Here is a 20949-nt window from a genome sequence, read left to right as displayed (position 1 = left end):
ACGCTGTCTGTCAATGGGACGACGTATAGCTTACCAGCGATATAAAGTTTGTATGGAAATTGCAATTCACGCGTCCCAATATAAGGCGATAAGAATGACTTATCTAGTATATTGGGACAGCTTCACATTATTGACAGCTAATTACTGACTGTAGAAGGTAGTCATTTAAATCTATATGTAGATAGTATATTGGGAGCAGCCGTTAAGATGTCGCTCTTTCAAAAATAAACAATTTGTAATTTTTTTAAGTGATTGCCTTCACTTCTGTGATTAATAATAATATGTAAAATTATATATTAGTTCATTGTAACCTGCTAATATTACATATTCCTCATACATTTTTTCAGTAAAAGGATAAACGAAGAACAAAGAACATACGCTATTGTTGTATCTGGTATATTAATTTGGAGATGTATTGTGTACAATTACGATAGTTCTTAATAGATTGATAGGAATAAGGAATTAAAAAGATTGCGGAACTGAAGTGGCAGTGGGCAGGGCACATAGTTCGACGGGCAGATGGCTGGTGGGGCAGTAAAGCGAAGGCGACCATGTACAGAAAGACGCAGTGTTGGTAGGCCCCTCACAAGATGAACCGACGATTCTGGTGAAGATCGCCGGAATACGTTGGATGAGGGCAGGACCGATCGTCGTGGAAATCTTTGGGGAAGACTTTTGTCCAGCAGAGGACGTCTTCCGGCTAATGACGTTGATGATGAAGGAATTAAAAAAAATATAAATAAAATATAGGTTTGTATTTATAAATAGGTCATTTTTACAAATTAGTGCTTTGCTGATAAACTGATGCATGACGCTGTAGCTGATCACTAAATGCCGAAATTCGAACATAAATAACAAGAAAGAGTCGTAAAAAGGCAATTTTTATGTGAGACAGTGTTCAAAATTATATTTAGCTATCAATTCTGATATTACCAAATAAATCCATACAACAATCTATCGAAGCGAGCGAATCTAGTCTAGATATGCAGTTACAAATGAACATTAGTTTATTTTCGTATCGATGCGTTTTCCCCAACAAAGCAATCCTTTGTAAATTCACAGAATTTGCTGCTCAAACAAGCTGTACATACGCTGCCGATTGGTACTGTGGTACTGCAGTGTACACGAATATTGGAGCACGGTCTTCTTGTTTATACTGCAACCTGGCTGTATACGCCATGTTTCGCACATCATTCTCAGTCTTGAATTGTACCCTTTGTAGCTGAGATCCTGGAAGCAATACGTAATAAGCACCTTGAGAACTGATCACTTCTGCATCCTTATTGGGTTCTTCTTCCAACTTCGCTTTGGTTTCTACTTTTTCTACTGCTTCAGTAGTATCTTCAGGGGCGCCGTATTCTTTCTGCGGGGTTAAATAAGTGTTGAAAGGTGCTCCGTAACTATTCGCAGGTACGCCATATGATGTGGCTGGGGGTGATTCTTGGCGAGGTGGAAGATTGAACTCCTTTTCAGGCCTGTATCCAGCTGGTGGGTAGGGCGCGCTTTCAACTTCTTGTCTCTCTGATCTGAACCTTGCCAGCCTGTAGCGAGGAGGCTCAGCCGTTGCAACTGTGATAATAAGAAGTACACACACGAATTTCATTGTTGCTTCTTCAACGGTTGGCTCCCGAATGATGCTTCAACAAATACCGTAACAGCTTATATAGAAATCATGATTTTTGCGATGTTTCCGTGGTCTCCGGATGTGTCATTCTCGATCGATATGCTGTGCGAGTGGGTCGCGACATTGGCCCCCTAAGTGAAGATCATTGGTTGCATAACGAGTGCTGATTAGGAGCTGTCATTGTTTATTGATGGTACGTGAGCCGTTTAACAAGAGGACCAGCTGACGGTGTTACGCAACGCCTAATGAATGTCTATAATATTCATAACTCGTGGGGAAACCTTTTGCCGGTACTAATTAGGTCTTTGTTGTAATGAGTTTTTGTAAAATGTTTGAACGTGGAAAATCAGAGCTGTTTGAAAAATAGCGAGATGTAGCAATAATTTTTGAAATAATGTTATATTGGAAAGCACATATAGTATTGTAAATGATACAAGTATATTGCTTATTATTTAATAATACGAGTACATACACCAGTGGGAGGCTCCTTTGCACAGGAACCCAGCTAGATTATGGGTACCACAACGGCGCCTATTTCTGCCGTGAAGCAGTAATGTGTAAACGTTACTGTGTTTTGGTCTGAAGGGCGCCGTAACTAGTGAATTTACTGAGCAAATGAGACTTAACATCTTATGCCTCAAGGTGACGAGCGAATTTGTAGTGTCGCTCAGTATTTTTGGGTTTTTCAAGCATCCTTAGCGGCACTGCATTGTACACATTAGGTCGTATCAATTATCATCAGCTGAATGTCCTGCTCCTCTCGTCCCTTATTTTCAAAAAATATATATATATATAAATAATTATGAGTAGAACGGCGCAACGAAGATCCCACTTAGGTCTAGTAAGTATGTAATAGTCTTACTATGAAATTTCTTAAAACATTTCACATAAGTTATCTCGAATATTGTGCCAAAAAAAAAACAGATCGACTGATGAAAGTAACTCGGTATCTCGTCAAATTGTAATGGTATACAAACATAGTTATTGATTTTGTTTATTCAACAAACAATGAATTATTTTTATACAGAAACCAGCTGAGCCACCAAACACTGTATTGTCATATCTTTATATCGTTGTATTGTCATATTTTATATCACTTTTAATATAAAAAAAAATATTTAAAGTTTTTGGCGTATAAAAAATAGATGTTCTCGGATCAACCAAATGTATTGTATATAAAATTCATCGTACTACAATAATTATATTCGATTGCCATCTTGCAACCCCTATAGCGGATCTGTCGATGGTACAGAATAATATAAAAATCGTGATTAAAAAATCGGAGTTTAACGTAGAAGGGTGAAAATTTGAAGTTGTATATATTTTTCATTGATGAATCATAATAAAATAAAAAAAATGTTAAAAAATAAAACAAAGTATTTAGGGGTGGTTACACCCTTATTATTTAGGGGTATGAAAAATATTGGTGGATTCTCAGACCTATTCAACACTACAAACAAAATTTCATATAAATCGGTTCAGCCTTTTCGGAGGAGTTTGATAACAAACACCGCGACACGAGAATTTCATATGTTAGATAATCATTACGTATATGAAACTGATAGTAAAACGCCTATAACGAATCATATTTCAATTATTTTAATAAAAACTTCGACCAAGGGTAGGTATTGGAACTCTATAACGAATCCATTTATATCCTAGCCGTCTTTTGGGCAAATTTTTGCAACCTACTTCAATCTCTAAATCTAATATATAAAATTCTCGTCTCATGGTGTTAAACTTTGAACTCCACCGAAACGGCTTGACCGATTCTCATGAAATTTAGAGTGCGTATTGGGTAGGTCTGAGAATCGGACAACATCTATTTTTCATCCCCCTAAATGTTAAGGGTCCACACGAAGTTTTTTTTTAATTTTTTTGACATTTTTTTTAATTTGTTTGATTATGAGTTCACCTGGTGAAAAGTGAGAAGCCCTGCTAATTATAATGCAGTGCCACTCACAGACCGCTCAGCTTTTTTTAAATATACAGTTCAAAGTAAAAAAAAAACCTCTCATCATTTGGTGTTGCAAGCAATAGGTGAGTTACATCTATCAAAATTTAATTATGAAAGTTTGTTATTTATAGTTTTTTTTGCCATTACAAATACTAATTCAACACTAATTTTATTACAAAAACATGAGAGTTATTTATATTTTCAAATTGAAAATTATAGTTTTATAATCTGTAGTGTATGTCACGTGACTGAAAACGCCGACCACCATTTTGTGACGTCACTATAGCAGAAACAATTTTTTTAACAATTGATTTAGCAACAGATCAACGATCAAAAAAAAGATGAAAAGTCATTTTTTCACAGCATTTCACGTTTCTTTGTTTATGTTATTATGACGTCACGATTATGGCGGTTCCCTTTTTGGCGCGACTATATAATAAATTTTAAGCAAATTTTTTTCAGCATAAATTGGAATTATTTTGAAGATATAAAAATTCCAGTTGGTATTCGAATGTTTACGATTATTTTAGAATATATTTAAAAAAAAATTAAGTATTGCAAAGTCAAAGTCAAATAAACTTTATTCAAATAGGCTTAAACTAAGCGCTCCTGAAACATCACTATAAATATTTCTTTTAAATTACTGAATTTACCATATATTCGTAAAAAGTTGAGATCTCGAGAAAAACATATAAGAAACTCAACGGCCACTCATTTCATTAAAATAGAGTATTTTACAATGGCTGTAATGCTGACAACCTGTATAGCCGAGTGGTTGGCGATCCTACCTACTAAGCTAGAGGTCCCGGGTTCGAATCCCGGTAGGTGCAAGCATTTATATGATGAATATAGATATTTGTTTCCGAGTCATGGATGTTTCAAATGTATTTATGTATGTTTATATGAATATATGTATGTTTAAGTAAGTATAATGTATTAAATATATCATTGTCTTGTAACCCATAACACAGGCTATATATGCTTAACTTGGGGCAAGATAATTTGTATAAAAATTGAGTCAATATTATATTATTATTAATATACATAATAAATTAGTTTATAAGGTGCTGCATCCAATATATGACTCATGTTTAAATAATATAGGTTATTTCATGAAAAGTAATAAAATATTTATAAATTATCGTATATTTGATGCATCAACCTTTAGAGCTGGAACTAAACGTGATTACTGTCACAATTAGTAATTGCATCCAACAAATACAATGATTCATTAACTCGGTTAAGTTCGGAAAAAGTAGAGACGAGAAGAATAATAATAAGAAAACCTTAACCGAAAACAAAATTTTATGAACGATGTGGGACTCCAACCCAAGACGGACTCTCGCAAGCGCTCTTTCCAACTGAGCCAACCGTTAGAGTAACGTAACCTTGATAAAATCTTAAATGCTTTGTTCAACTCTCAGTGGCTCCATCTACAGGATCTACTTACCAGTGGGAGGCTCCTTTGCACAGGATGCCGGCTAGATTATGGGTACCACAACGGCGCCTATTTCCGCCGTGAAGCAGTAATGTGTAAGCATTACTGTGTTTCGGTCTGAAGGGCGCCGTAGCTAGTGAAATTACTGGGTATATGAGACTTAACATCTTGTCTCAAAGTGACGAGCGCAGTTGTAGTACCGCTCAGAATTTTTGGGGGTTTCAAGAATCCTGAGCGGCACTGCATTGTAATGGCGTATCAATTACCATCAGCTGAACGTCCTGCTCGTCTTGTCCCTTATTTTCATACAAAAAAAAGAGTTGATAACCTGCTTAACCCCAATATTTGCATATAAGGAAATTGGCCCGAGCTGAAGATGAATGTAGATGAAGCCACAACCTGAATTATTTTGCAATACCAAGTGCATTGGCAGCCTTATATGTGGTAATTTTCAAAAGACAAGGTCACCGAATAAGAAAACCCAATAAGCCGAAAGGAAAAGACAAATTGGTTTCAAAGAAACTATGCCTCATCACTATCTCACGTTGGCCCACATAAATTATCCAGCCAGTGAAACAGTCCATTGTGTGTTGGTTGCATCAACTTACCTCCATTATGTAACAATTATGTAAAATACTGAAACTGTAAAAACGTTGAAGTGTGTATTTGTTAGTTTCATGCCACTTCCATCCATTTGATCAATAAATAATATTTGTAATGCACATTTCATTAAATAACAAACTAAAATAAATAATATTAATAATTACAAGTTTAAGCAGAATCTAAATCTAAAAACCTTAAAAAATCTTAATATATTTAAATTACGTGACACGTTGTTGTTTGGGTCAGTAACTAAAATATATTATTAAAAGGAGTCCCTTTATGCAAGGTTCTGAAGATACTGCCAGCGGTCCCCCTTTGAATAGCTAGACTAATTCATTGTCGACTAACCTTTTTGCTATTTCCAATTATTTATTATTTGGTTTTAGATCAATTGTACGTGACTTTTGCTTTTCAACTAAATTAAGCCACAAAATGAAATAAGAAATATAATATATTATATATCTAGGAACATAATCTAAATATAAATGTACAGAAAAATAGATCGAGGTGAAATCCCACTCTTGAAAGAACCGATTTTATATAAATTTTTTTAAATTGTGTATATTGTAATCAAATATTTATTTTTATGAAAATTAGAGACGAGACGATCAAGACGTTCAGCTGGTGGTAATTGATACGCCCTGTCCAATACAATGCAGTGCCGCTCAGGATTCTTGAAAAACCTCAAAAATTCTGAGCGGCACTACAATTGCGCTCGTCCCCTTGAAACATAAGATGTTCAATCTCTTTTGTCCTGTAATTTCACTAGCTACGGCGCCCTTCAGACCGAAACACACTAATGTTTACACATTACTGCTTCACGGTAGAAATAGGCGCCGTTGTGGTACGCATAACCTAGCCGGCATCCTGTGCAAAGGAGCCTCCCACTGGTGTCGACGTTATCGTGATGTCTGTTAAATTCTCTGGTAATTCTATTCAAGGGAGAGAAATTGCTTTAAAAAAAGAAAGTATTTAATTATTTGATAATTTCTTTACGAGAAATGGAAAGATTGAAGTTGAATTTAAAAGGAAATTGAAATTAGATAATAACCTATAACTAGATTTGCAAGAGCGACATCTCAAGTAAATTTCCTAACATGCAAAATATTGAGATTGGGCAGATTATCAACTGTAAAGTGGATACTGTAGATGGAGTCACAACCCGAGAGTTGAACATACAAGATTTATCCACGATACGTCACTCGAACGATTTTCTCAGTGGAACAGCATGCGCACGGAACGAAAGAGGTCGCGAGTTCGAGTCCCGCATCGTTTATAAATTTAATTTGTGTAATCCATATTTAGGTCAGTGGCATGTTGTAAGGGGGAAAGTCTTGAAGAAAATGAGAGCATAATATATTGATGTATGATAGTTTTCATATGAGTCGTTGAAGCCAAAAAGATGAACAGTATGCCAGAACCGTGGGAAATAGCTTTAATCTCTGTTTACACTTCTAAGGAGACAGTCGTGATTAAATACAAAAAAAAATAATTACAAAAAAACAACCGACTTCAAAAACACTGTTTCAAAACAAAATATATAATATGCACTAAAATGTAATAAAATAAATGCGTATTGTTATAAAATCTCATTAATTAATATAATTCTAGTTACGCAATAATTGTAATGGGACCACATCGAAAGTACCAGCTTTTTTAAAAAAAATATTATTAAAATCACCCAGTCGAAAGTTCTGAAGTAGCAAACATAAAAAAAATACCGACGAATTGAGAACCTCCTCCTTTTTTTGAAGTCGGTTATTATAAGACCCGTTTTTCATTGTCTAGATTGTAAAACCTTTGTAATTCCAACGAGAAACAATAAGTAAAGCTCATATTAAAAACTTGAGTCACTGCAGCAAACAGTTCTGTTCTCAATGAGCTGATAGTTAATTGAATGATACAATTACCGCTCATACAATCAAGAGTCGACGCTAGGGATGGGTGGTGATTATAATATCGATGTTTCTATTGAATACTTGTTCAGATCAATTTAGTCAGCTGTATTTAGGATCGATTATATGCAGTGGGTTGGACCTCACATAATTTATGTGTCTAGATAGAGTCTCTTGCTGTTATACAACCGATAAAAACAGGCCAGGCCATTTGTATGACACTTTGTGTTAGTGTGCGTGCATCGTTCCAAATAGAGGTTATACTAAACTCAATTTTTTTAGACGTTTTCACAGCATAGTCTATCTAGACGTATTAATGATCTAAGGGTTGGACAATATTCATCCATACGGATACCATAGAAATGCGCGAATTGTTTAACGGTCAGCTTGACAACATTGATGTTATCGACAAAGGTGTATCCCTATGTCGATAATGCCGACCGTAGCCATCAACAAATTAAAATAACATTAGTATTACAGTAAAACGACAATAAGACCTTTGCAGTTTAACTATTTAAAATCATTCTATTTATATCTCATATAAGTTTAAAAAATATAGTTGATGATAATAATTTTAATTAAAAATAAAACTTATAAGAACGGTTGAAACACATGCATTTGAAATAATCTTCGATTCTTTTTGTAATATTTTTTTTAAAATGTTTAATACTCGAGTTAGTTTAATATAATGATTTTAAGATATCGGTCTAGTCGATATATCGTTGTCGGCCCATCCCTATCCGTTCATCGAGCGCTAATTAATGCAGACATTTCGCCTTGCTCATCGATTGTGGTGGACAGTGTCGGACAATATTTGTATGTCGATCAACGTTATTCAAAATTTATAAGCTATAATTATTTATTTTGTATCGAATAAAGGTTAAATTATAACTTGTGTATCTCAATAAGTCTTATTTGTTCAAAACGCGGGGGCACTTGCGGATTACGGAAGGTTATTGTCAGTATATTATTTAATTTTCATAGTACCGATGTGTTTTTTTTTCATGATTTCATCATCATAAATTTACAGCGTGTCAACGTAATGAACTACAAGCAGTATGAGTTCCGGACAAAATAGTACCCTCTTCACTGTTGCTTAGTATATTTAAGTCTAAACTTAGATCATTTTTATGTCTAGATAGACGTGAAAACGTGGAAACAAAATGAGTTGTTATTTAAATGCACGCACACTAACACAAAGTAACATACAAATCGCGAGTGTAAGACGCAGCTTGTCACGCACACTAAAGTAATAAACCTGGCATGATTTCATCGGTTGTCTTGCAGCAAGAGGCTCTACCTAGGCGTATAAATTATCTCAGAGTCTAAATATATTCGAGTAGGTAAGGGAATCACATTGTCACAAGTACAAATGATTAAAACTGATTAAAAACATATTATAACATTAAAGGAATTACTAATTTTATTTCAAATCTATATAAAACAATTGAAATTATTAGAAAAAACATAACATTATTCGCCTTATCAGTGAAAAAAAAATCTTAAGTCACTAACAAATCGTCGCTTTGGTAGTGAAGAGAGTCAACCCACATTTTATGCTAAATGAGTTAACAGCACAAATAGAATGAGAATAAAATATTTTTACTGCTGGTGAAGAGAGACAACCCACGTATTTTAATTAATAATAATAACAATATGTTATGTTTTTTTTAAAGTGATAACCCTCACTTCTAGGATTAATACACAAATAAAATTTGAAAAACAAAATTTTATGAACGATGAGGGATTCGAACCCACGACCTCCAGCGTTCCGTGCCGGTGCTCTAACCAACTGAGCTAACCGTTCGAGTACCGCCTCGTTAAAAATTCTGTTTGCTTTATTCAACTCTCAGGGCTTCTCTACTTTACAGTTGATAACCTGCTCAACCCCAATATTTGCATATTCAGAAATTGATCTGAGATGTCGCTTTTGTAAATCTAAACAATACATGTTTTAGTTGGTTAGAGCACCAGCACGGAACGCCGGAGGTCGTAGGTTCGAATCCCGCATCGTTCATAAAATTTTGTTTTTCAAATTTTATTTGTGTAAAAAAACAATGTTTAAAAGTATAGCTTTTGTACTGACACGAGTAACGTAATTGCTCATTATCTCAAAATTAAAGATTGTGGGTTGACTCTCTTCACTACAAAAGCGACGAAATATTATAATAACCCTTGAAACAGAAATTTCTTATTTAAAAGCAATTTAAATTCATATCGTGTCTCTGGTCCGTGTCACTTTAGCAGTTGACTTGTTTCCGTACTCCATGTACGATCGCCATTCGCCTGACGTTTAATTACGCGGGAAAATGACACGCCATTTTGGTAACATGGCGATGATGTTATTATAACAGCTTACCAGTATTTTCCGAAAAATATTTTGAATATTAGTATCCTAACATTGATTACATAGTATTTTGATGACAGTTTGATTAAATAAACGATTAACAGGAATGTTTATGTCTAGCTTATTACTTCTAGAATGATCTTTGAGCATTTGTCTCTAACACATTTCTGAACACAATTACACAATTATTCTTGAAATGTGGGTATTTGGTATTATTTCATGAATTCAAGCGTTTCCTTTGCTTCAGAATTCATGTTCGTTTTTTATCATTAATTTCGCTACTATATATCACACACAATAACTGATTTTGAAAATTTGGTCGATAATGTTCGGAAGCGTTATTATATTTGGAAGTATCGACTATTTCAGATTCGAAATTAATAGTGTATACTTAGCTCATTTATACGTCTAGATACACTATGACAGCTGTGAAAACGTCAAAAAAATTGAGTTTAGAACTAACCTTTCTTTTGAGCAATGTACGCACACTAAAGTGTTAAACCTGGCTTGTTTTAATCGGTTGTCTCACAGCAAGAGACTCTATCTAGATGTATAAATTATCTAAGAGTGTACGGTTTGTGGTTAGAACTAAAAGATAAAAACTTTTTCAAGGAGAGGCTAATAATAAAACTATGCTCATCGACAACTCGGGCCGACAATGGATGAACGTTACTTATTCGAGCGTAACGACTGAGTACCATTCAGTATACATAAAATAAACTCAGCGCTAAAGAAGATTTAACTTTAACTAAATAATTTTATATGTAAATTCATTAATTATTAGCGATGAAACGCTTATCCCTGTTAAATCAAAGAGGGTGTAAGTACTACGTAATAGTCTGAATGGCGTCTGCCCGTGACGTCACTTCAATGATTGTTGACAGTTGTCAGTCGATACTTACGAAATGTCAAAACGGTATTCATATAGATGTTACGTAAAACGTGCAGTCATTGATAGATTGACAGATGACGACTATAATCTTGTAAACAACGGATATAGCCGAAATCCACTACGTTTAAAGCAACAGTTCGGTTTCAAACTTAGCCGGATTATACTTCGTCGCCACATTATTATAAAATTTTACTATTTCAAACTTTTGTCAAATCACTGCACGTATCATATCTAAACTAAATTTAAAGTTTTAGTCAGGCAGTTCTGCCTCTTAATACATAGTATTTACATCCTCTTTGTGTGTTTCTTGTTACATGGCGGATGGCAACATTTTTCAATTTTATTTTGACTAAAAATGAAGAATCTCATATTTGTTTTGATAGTAGGCACATTTCTTAGAACTTACTTTAATAAATTATAAAATATTATAAATTTTTTGTGATATTTTACGAAATGCAGTATTTTTCAATTTTATTTTGACTTAAAAATTTCATATTCGTTTTGATTAAAGATACATTTCTTAGAATTGACTTTAATAAATTATAATATATTTTCAATATTTTTGTTATATTTTACGAAATGCATATTATTGTATTTTTGGTACCTCGAATACCTTATAGAGTATTAACTCAATACCATTAGATATTGTGAATACGATCACGAGCAGGCCTTGAAGAAGGCTGCACTTTTCCTCCTGACGCATTCTGAAGGTGAACGAGCATTGCCAAGACTTAGAAGGATACTTCCCCGAAATCTTGCATTAGAATTCTCGGTTAGATTCCGAGTATCTTAGCAAGTTGGAGGCGGTCCCAAAGAATACACTGCGCTAATGGTTTTGTTAATCTTAATATATATATTTCTTTTGTGCGTCTGTTGTAACTGAACTCCTCCCAAACGACTGGACCGATTTTAATGAAACTTTCTGTGTGTCTTCAGGTGGATTCGAGAATGATATATTCACAATTCAACTACCTCCTAAACGGCTGGACCGATTTTTATGATTTTTTTGTGTGTTCCAGTGAATTTGAGATTGGTTTAGATTCTCAATTCCGTCCATATATCCTAATATATATATAATTCTTTTGTGCGTCTGTTAAAACTGAAATCCTCCTAAACGGCTGGACCGATTTTAATGAAACTTTCTGTGTGTGGAATCAAGAATGGTTTAGATTCACAATTGAACTACCTCCTAAACGGCTGGACCGATTTTGATGATTTTTTGTGTGTTCCAGTGAAGGACAACGTCTGTCGGGTCCACTAGTAACTAAATATATTAAGATATACACATCTTTATATATATATATAACTCCAGTATCCTGGTCCAGTATACTGAACGGGTTTTAATGGGGATTACTTCATGGAGTGCAGTTTAGTCCAACTTGAGAGATTATTTCGATTTGGGACCCATAATTCTTATATCAAATTATTTGTTTTGTATGGACATATTTTCTATAAGAGAATTTATTGACGCATGGTTTGACAGTTCTGCTGTGAAACACTTTCAGTGTAACAACAGGGAGCATATTTTATGAAATAATTCTTGATGTTATGAAATATTATTGACAAATTCATTCAGTATTTTATTTATTATATACAGAACAACGTCTGTCGGGTCAGCTAGTTCGTTCTATATTTAAGTAAAGAATAGTCATTTTAGACTTGTCTTCTAAAACGGACATCGCTTGGGAAATATTTATTTTAGTCAAATTATATTTCTCGCTTAAATATCACTGCTTGTGGCGGCGACAAGGGACGGGTCATCCCCATCCCTAAAATATGGTTGAGGGAGGCGATGGCTGGCTCATGCGTCATGCTCGTGAACGGGCGCTACTTGTGGTGGCGGGATGAACCTGTTGCCGGGGACTCGGTTTCAGATTTTTAAAAGTTTTTATATATGTATATTTTTATTTATAATCTATCATCTATCTATATATATATATATATATATAAAACTCTATATCTATATATATATATATATATATATATATATATATATATATATATATATATATATATATATATAGAGTTTTAGCGAGACTAAGGAACAGCAATTTATATATATAAAAATAAATTGCTGTTCCTTAGTCTCGCTAAAACTCGAGAACGGTCGGACCGATTTGGCTAATTTTGGTCTTGAATTATTTCCCTTCCTTGAATTAGGAAGTCCAGAGGTCTAAAAGGTGAATAAATAGGAAAATGCAGCTAAATTAAATAAAAACAACAAATTTGTTTTTCCTTCGATGTGTCCATACATAATTTCTATGAGAGAATTTATTGACGCACGGTTTGATAGTTCTGCTGCGAAACAATTTCATTACGACAGCAGGGTGCATATTTTACGAAGTAATTTTTGATGTTATGATATATTATTGACAAATTCATATAAAAACATTATTTTATTTGTTCTGTATATAAATACAGAACAACGTCTGTCGGGTCAGCTAGTCGCTTATAAAATGCTCACAGAATACCTTTATTTATTTATGGTGTATGTGGATGATGCAGCTACTGTACTCAATAACTTTTGTATTAATTTACATTTGGTTTTCTGACTTACTCGTGTAAGGTATTGACTATTTGACGTTTGAGTGTGTTTGTTGCATCACTTTACATATTATATTGTAATTGAAATGATTTGTAAATCGATGAAAATGTAAATCTTGTTATAAAAGAGTGGCAATGAGTGTCTTGCTACTTCTTCTCATTAGCTTGACCCTTTACGAAGTAGCGGTTGATTCAATAAGAAAAATATTTTTTTGACATTCATAAGTATCATTTCCGTGACCTACATGAATAAAGTGATTTTGATTTGATTTGATTTATTATGTAGTTGCCCAGTTAAAGAGTAAATACTTTGTTATATCAAAATTCAAATAATAAGATTATTCCACCTCAAACTGCCATTCCCCAGAAATTTATGATCTCATTTCCTTTCGTTACAACACGGTTACGGATAAATCCTTTAAATGAATGCGAAATGAACGCCAATTTAAATTTAATTGTGGCATCCATTTTGAAAAGAATATACTGGCATGTCCATTTGGGTCAGCTTTAAATTGACACTTTATATGAATGGTTTAAGCATTTGCCTGTTGAGAAATAGATATTGTATGTTGAGATTGTCTATGGCTAAACATTTATTGCCTGTTCATAAAATGTTGTTATTACAAAAGTGTCTCTGTCGTAAATCCTACTACTACACAGCTGAATATCTTAGTGGGACCTATATGATTATTTTATATCAATAGCAATGACAGTAAAATATTATATATTTCATTAAAAATAATGCTGGGAGAGTTTTTTGCGCCGCTTCTGCTCTCTCAGAGCGCCATTTGTTTCCGAAGTGGTAGTAGTGTCTAGTATATTTGAAATGACATCAAAGAGAATTCTAAAGTAATCAATTTTGAAAAAATAAATGCCTGTTATGCTTTTTATCTATATAAACATCGATATATTCCATTTAATAATATAAAATAAACTCATGTAGAATTAGGATAAAATGGCCGTAGATATAGTTTTTTTAAGTAAGCCAAAAAGGACGACATCTGGCCCATTTGCCCCTCTTATATATAAAATGCGGCCAAGTGCAAGTCGTACTCGCCCAAGAAGGGTTCCGTAGCAGCAAGTAACATACTATATTAGTTATATAGAAAGGAAAATTATATTAAATTTGTTTAAAGGAAAAAAATGCAAATCCAAATGAGCTCTCATCATTTCTACGTTTAAAAAAAACTACTTACTAGATCTCGTTTAAAACAATTTTCAGTGGAAGTTTGCGTAGTAATGCACATCATAATATATTTTTATTAGTTTTATCATTATCTTAATTTAGAAGTTCTAGGGAGGGGTACACATTTTACCACTTTGGTAGTGTCTCTCGCGATAAATATTCAGTTTAGAAAAAAAATATACTCACTAGAAACCTCACTATCATTTTTGAAGACCTATCCATAGATGGGTATGGTTTTGGTGAAACAAAATTTTTGAATTTCAGTTCTAAGTATTTCAGTTACAAGAAACCCCTAAAATTTTTTTTCTATTTTTATGTGATAATGTTGATGCGGTTCACAGAATACATCAACTTACCAAGTTTCAACTGTATAGTTCTTATAGCTTCGGAAAAAAGTGGCTGTGCAATACACGGACAGAAAGACAGACACGACGAATCTAAAAGGATTCCGTTTTTTGCCATTTGGCTACGGAACCCTTAAAAGGAAATGAAATTCACGCAGTTAAATCGGCGTGTTTTAAGATACTGAAATTCAAATATTTTTGTTCAAAGTCAAAAACTACTGAATGCCCCAGATCTGAGAAGAACGGGAGCAAGAAACTCGGCGGGATACTTCTTTTTTTTTTAATTCGATACGATCATATTTCACCGACGGCGGTCGCTCCATTCCCGATCTGTGTTATCCTAAAGACAATGATGCGTGATGTCTTGATACTTAAAATATCAAATTAAATTCTCGAATCGAATTTAAGCCTCTCGTGTTCGTCCGAGCGCTCTTACCAACTGCGCCAACCGTCAGAGTGACGCATCGAGCCAAATCGAACATGTCTTATTTAACTCTCACGTCTCCATCTTCAATATATTTAATCACATAAAAATAGCAAAGAATTTTAATTTGAAAGAGCGACATCTCAAGTAATTTTAGGAAATTATTACTTATTATACCTACATGCAATTGTTTAATACTATACTTGGAGTTTCTTATAACCATAATCTAGCCGACATCCTGTGCAAAGGAGCCTCCCACTGGCAAGGTATTACCTGTTAGTACCTGTATTTATAAATTTCAATGATGTGTAAACTTACGTGCAATCTACAAGGTAAAGAAAGTCCCAGAACATTGTCTCAATTCTGAGTAACATGAACAGGTAATGGCACAAAGCAAACTCTGTTTACTCTAACATCTCGACCACAAACTTGCAAACATCTGGATTAAACCAGTTTACAAACTTGTACTAGCAAATTTGATGTGCTTAATAGAAAGACGAGCTGTTATATATATCTACTAGCTGACGTAGCAAACGTTGTATTGCCATATCCAATTAATATTACAAATGTGAAAGTTTGTATGTCTGGATGTATGTTTGTACTCCTTTAACGCAAAAACTACTGAATGGATTTTAATGAAACTATACAATAATATAGCTTACACACCAGAATAACACATAGGCTATTATTTATAAAACTATCCCGTGAATTATACTCCGGGTCAGCTAGTAAAGTAATAAAAAAAACAATAATTAAATTTTTTGGGGTATAAAAAATAGATGACGACCGATTCTCAGACCTACCAAGCATATCGCATATAAAATTTATCGTACTACAACAATCATTATATTCGATTGCCATCTTGCAACTCTATTGCGTATCTGTGGCTGGAATATATGTGGAATGTGGATGGATTATAATATTAAAATTGGTGTTGATCGCAGACGGGTGAAAATTTGAAGTTGTATGTATTTTTAATGCTGAATCTTAATAAAATAAAAAAAATGTCAAAAAAATAAAAAATATATACTTAGGGGTGGGTCACCCTTATAATTTAGGCGTATGAAAAATATGCACACAACTGTAACTTAAAAAAAAAAAACAACGTGTTATACCCAAAATATTATGTTTATTGCTTTTCAAAATACTCTCCTTTAAATTTTAAGAATTTTTTCATGCGATCGAACCATTTTTTAAAACAGGAGGACCACAGATCTGAAGGCATGTTATCTACGTGCTGATTAAACGCTATCACTGCCTCTTCGGAATTGGTAAAAGTGAAACCCCTCGTCAAATCTTTGATTTTGGGGAAAATACAGAAATCACAGGGTGCTAGGTCGGGGCTATGTGCAGTACTGTATAGAATCTTTGGTCGTCTTTCGCGAACTTCTTTTAACACCCTGGGTAAACAAATGGTAGAATACCACTCGGCATTAACACTCTTTTGATCTTCAAGTGGGCAACAGACCCGTAGATGAGAAAAAAAAATGCGATAATTTTTTTACCAACGTTTCTCGCCTGCCTCACTTTTCTTGGCCTGTTATCATTTTCAAACACCCATTTACAAGATAGCTGTTTTCTTCGGGTTCTAAACAATAAATCCACGTTTCGTCTCCTGCGACAATGTAATAAACAGCATTAGAATGTCCGTGGTCGTACTTTATTAGCATCTGTGAACATCATTCCACGTAGGCCCGCTTCTGCTCTGCTGGCAGTTCATGAGAGATCAAACGACAACAAAGTTTCCGATCTTTCAATTCTTCGTGTAAAATTTTTTTCCCCAATAGTCCTCGAATTGTCTCATAGGTCATTCGCTTAACAGTCGCCACATTATTTTCGTTGAAGGCAGTTGAAGGCCGCCCTTCACGAAATTCGTCATTAAAAATAAACCCGACCTCTCTCAAATTCAGCAAACATCAAATTTTTTGTTTTATTATTTTTACACGGAAGAAAACTCACCTCCTGAATAGGAGTTAATAACTTTTTGTTAGAAAGTAAGATTTCTAACATTCAAAAGTAAGATTCTATAAGTCCTGTCATGGTATCAAATGCAGTAAGGACAGTAGACGTATAAGCTTATGAATGGTAGTCAACGGAAACCATTTTGAGTAATTTATAATTAGGTAAAAGTAAGATATGAAAAGAAATTTGTCAAAATTTTCTATTTACTTTCCTTTTTAGTAATACATAACTTTCCAAAGTTTGATCCTTATCAGCAAGTCTATTGGTTCAATAATACAGGAGCCGCACACTCTCGAGAACCTCGGATACGATATCCATATTGTTGAAATCATAATTTTGGGCGGCGGCCATTTTGGATTTTAAAAATAACCCCAAATTCGTTCTCTGCACCCTCATGAACCTCGGATTCCATATCCAAATTGTTAAGATCATAAATTTGCGCGACGGCCATCTTGGATTTCAAAAATGATCCCAAATTCGTTCTCTGCAGCCTACAGATTCTCGGATTCGATTTCTATATTGTTGAAATCATAAATTTGGGCGGCGGCCATCTTGGATTTTAAAAATGACCCCCAATTTGTTCTCTGCACCCTCATGAACCTCGGATTCGATATCCAAATTGATAAAATCATAAATTTGCGCGACGGCAATCTTGGATTTCAAAAATGATCTCAAATTCGTTCTCTGCGGCCTACAGATTCTCGGATTCGATTTCTATATTGTTGAAATCATAAATTTGCGCGGCGGCCATCTTGGATTTTAAAAATGATCCCAAATTCGTTCTCTGCACCCTCGAGTTCCTCGGATACTATATCCATAATGTTGAAATCATAAGGTTGCGCGGCGGCCATCTTGGATTAAAAAAAAAACTGCATGTACTTATTTTTTCGTTTCATCGAGTTTGCAATCACAACGATTCTAAAGAAGTTTCACTTCAATAAAAAATACTTTCTTTTTATGAATTTGTCAATATTATTTCAAAACATCAAGAATTATTGAATAAAATATATTCCCTGTTGTATTTATTTGACGTCTATAAATAAGTGTTGTTATAATGAAATTGTTTCACAGCAGAACTGTCAAATCGTACGTCAATAAATTCTCTCACAGAAAATATGTCCATATAAAATAAATATTGGAAATAAAAATAGTCATGGGTCCCATATCGAAACAAAACCTATCCTATCTCTGAAGTTGGACTAAACTGCACTCCATGGAATAATCCCCATTTAAAACCGTTCATTAGTTTAGGAGCGTAATTTATATATAGTAGTGGATCGTGGAAGTTTTTTACTATAATTGAATTAAGGAAAAGGCAACACTTTTTGCAGAGTTAATCGAACTCGGGAACATCGGAACGAATGGAAAACTAACAAGTAAATCTCTCAAAGAGCACACTGTTTACCCAAACGTCTCGACAATCGACAATCGACCACAATCTTGCTAACACTTGGATTTATTCCACATGCTACTAGATTTACTTGCTAACCTACATATGCAAATAAATTCGGAGATTTTCCTTTTGAATAATGAAATTTGAAAACAGTCTTCTAAATTCATTGATTACGTTATATTTAAGTTCAGTTTTTTTAAACATTGATAATATTATTATAGACTATTGCTTAGTTAGAAAAACATAAAAAAATAATGTTGAGGTCTTCTGTTAAGCATGAAAAACTTGTAGGTGTGGATTATTGTGTTTCGGTCTGAAACTAGTGAAATTACTGGGCAAATGACTTAACATCTTATTTCTCAAGGTGGCAAAAAGTGTTGCTAAGAATTTTTGGGTTTTTCAAGAATCCTGAGCGGCACTGTATTGTAATGGGCAGGGCGTATCAATTACCATCAGCTGAACGCTCCTGTTCTTCTCGTCCCTTATTAACATAAAAAAATAGGAAAATGGTTGATTCCAAAGGCCTGGAACTTCCCACTAATTCCATACCTGAACCACAGAGTTTGGATTACTTACGTATTAATTAAGCCAAACGCTTCAAATAATAATTTATACTTATGAAGAATTTGAGCTCTTCGAGCTCAAGAATATTATTTGTGTTATTTTGTGCTCTTTGAGTTCAAAAAGTAAGTTTTTCTATGTAAATCAGATGACAGTTAAAAATAACCCAATTCCATAAATTTTTAAGCCCCAATTACTTTTGAATGAATAAACCGATTTGCACGCAACTTTCAGTCGATGGGTAAAGCCATTTAAAAACTTTTGTTTTGTCGAATTAATTGAAAATGGAATTTTGAAGTTTGCCGAAAAAAACACTTTTTTCGGTTTTCTTTCGTCAACACGGACTCACGTACGAATTAACCGATATTGAAGAGCTTTGATGTTAAGAGCTGATTAGTTTTTGGAATCGATTGGTAAAGCCGTTTAAAAATTATTCGAAAACAAAAACACCTATGAAAAAAAGTGGTTTCGTAGTATTTTTGAGATTTCTTAGAATCTACCGGTCCGAATTGTATTCAAATACTAAGTTTGGATAAGCCCTTTGGAATGGCGCCAACCGCGATGAAATTGGTTGAGCCATTCAAAAGTTATAAGAGGTTTACATGCATGAATACATACACACACACACACACATACACATGCAGACCTACGGACATCGTCACGGGAGTAGTTAGGAAAGCTTCCTAGTACCTTAAAACGTCGATATCTGATGAAAACTTGATTTTCGAACAACGGAGTAAAACCAACAGCTATATTATACAACTCAATATTTTTAAGAAATGACAGTCCACTGTTAGGAAGTTAAAATAGATTGGGTAAGGAATTCAAAAATCGAATAAATCGTAGCAAATATGAGCTTCCGGAAAAAACATAAAATGTAACTTTACAGAATAATGCAGTACTCGATCGGTTTAAAACACAGTCTCAAGTAGAAGTGTCGTATTGAAGTGGAAGTTAAGAAGTACTTACGGAACACGATAGGTCTATCACACTTGTAAGGATTAGAGGGTAACTTGACTTAGCTTTACGAAGCTAGAGCTCTTCGGTATTACACCGCACCGAAGTATACTATAATATTGTATAGGAGATCGTTTTCTGACATGTGCAAAATATTTAAACAAGCGATGTTTAAAAATTTTTAACAATTTCTAATGTTTTTAAAGTGATAACCCTCACTTCTAGGATTAATACACAAATAAAATTTGAAAAACAAAATTTTATTAACGATGCGGTTTGCAAACCGTGCCAGAGCTCTAACCAAATGAGCTAACCGTTCGAGTGACGTATCGTCATAAAATCTTGTATGCCTTGTTCAACTCTAAGGTTGTGGCTTCATCTACATGATCTTTTTTACAGTTGATAATATGCTCAACCCCAATATTTGCATATTAGGATTTCCTAATCAAATTTTATTTGCGTATAAAAAATTATTACATAAACGTATGTTAAATGCATGTTAAATGTTTGAATATTAACGCAAATTATTGGAGTTTTATGACTTTGTTTTGAATTTGAAAGCAAAAAATTTGATAAATAAAATAAGTATTAGATATAAAATAGCTGTAAGGGTTAAATTTGTACACTTTATAAAGTCTCAGTGGCAATCCAGGGTTAATGTAAAAAAAATACTTATTTTTTTGTATTTCATAAAATCTGCAGCACATTACATCACTTATTAGCTAGACTATATGATACAAATAAATGGCGAACAGTGATTTAGTATAAAATACTAAATTACTGTTATATATAATATAATACAAACATAAACTTGTTATGCCT

General features: G+C 33.8%; 2 protein-coding genes across 2 annotated transcripts in view; one reads left to right on the top strand and one right to left on the bottom strand.

The window, feature by feature from the left end:
• The window catches only part of LOC126974412 (uncharacterized), a 375370-nt gene that overhangs the window by 178210 nt on the left and 176211 nt on the right, over positions 1-20949 (top strand). The window lies entirely within an intron of this gene.
• LOC126974493 (uncharacterized) lies at positions 741-1630 on the bottom strand. The gene has a single exon (XM_050822009.1). The coding sequence runs from the start codon at positions 1601-1603 to the stop codon at positions 1073-1075; it is 531 nt and encodes a 176-aa protein (XP_050677966.1). The 5' UTR covers positions 1604-1630; the 3' UTR covers positions 741-1072.

This window comes from Leptidea sinapis, chromosome 32, assembly GCF_905404315.1.
Source record: "Leptidea sinapis chromosome 32, ilLepSina1.1, whole genome shotgun sequence".
Lineage (NCBI taxonomy): Eukaryota > Metazoa > Arthropoda > Insecta > Lepidoptera > Pieridae > Leptidea > Leptidea sinapis.
The sequence above is the reverse complement of the archived record's forward strand: the minus strand, read 5'-3'. Positions and strand labels throughout refer to the sequence as shown.

What these genes read in the sequence shown, in the direction of transcription:
- LOC126974493 (XM_050822009.1), bottom strand. Translation starts at nt 1,603, where the DNA reads ATGAAATTCGTGTGTGTACTTCTTATTATCACAGTTGCAACGGCTGAG.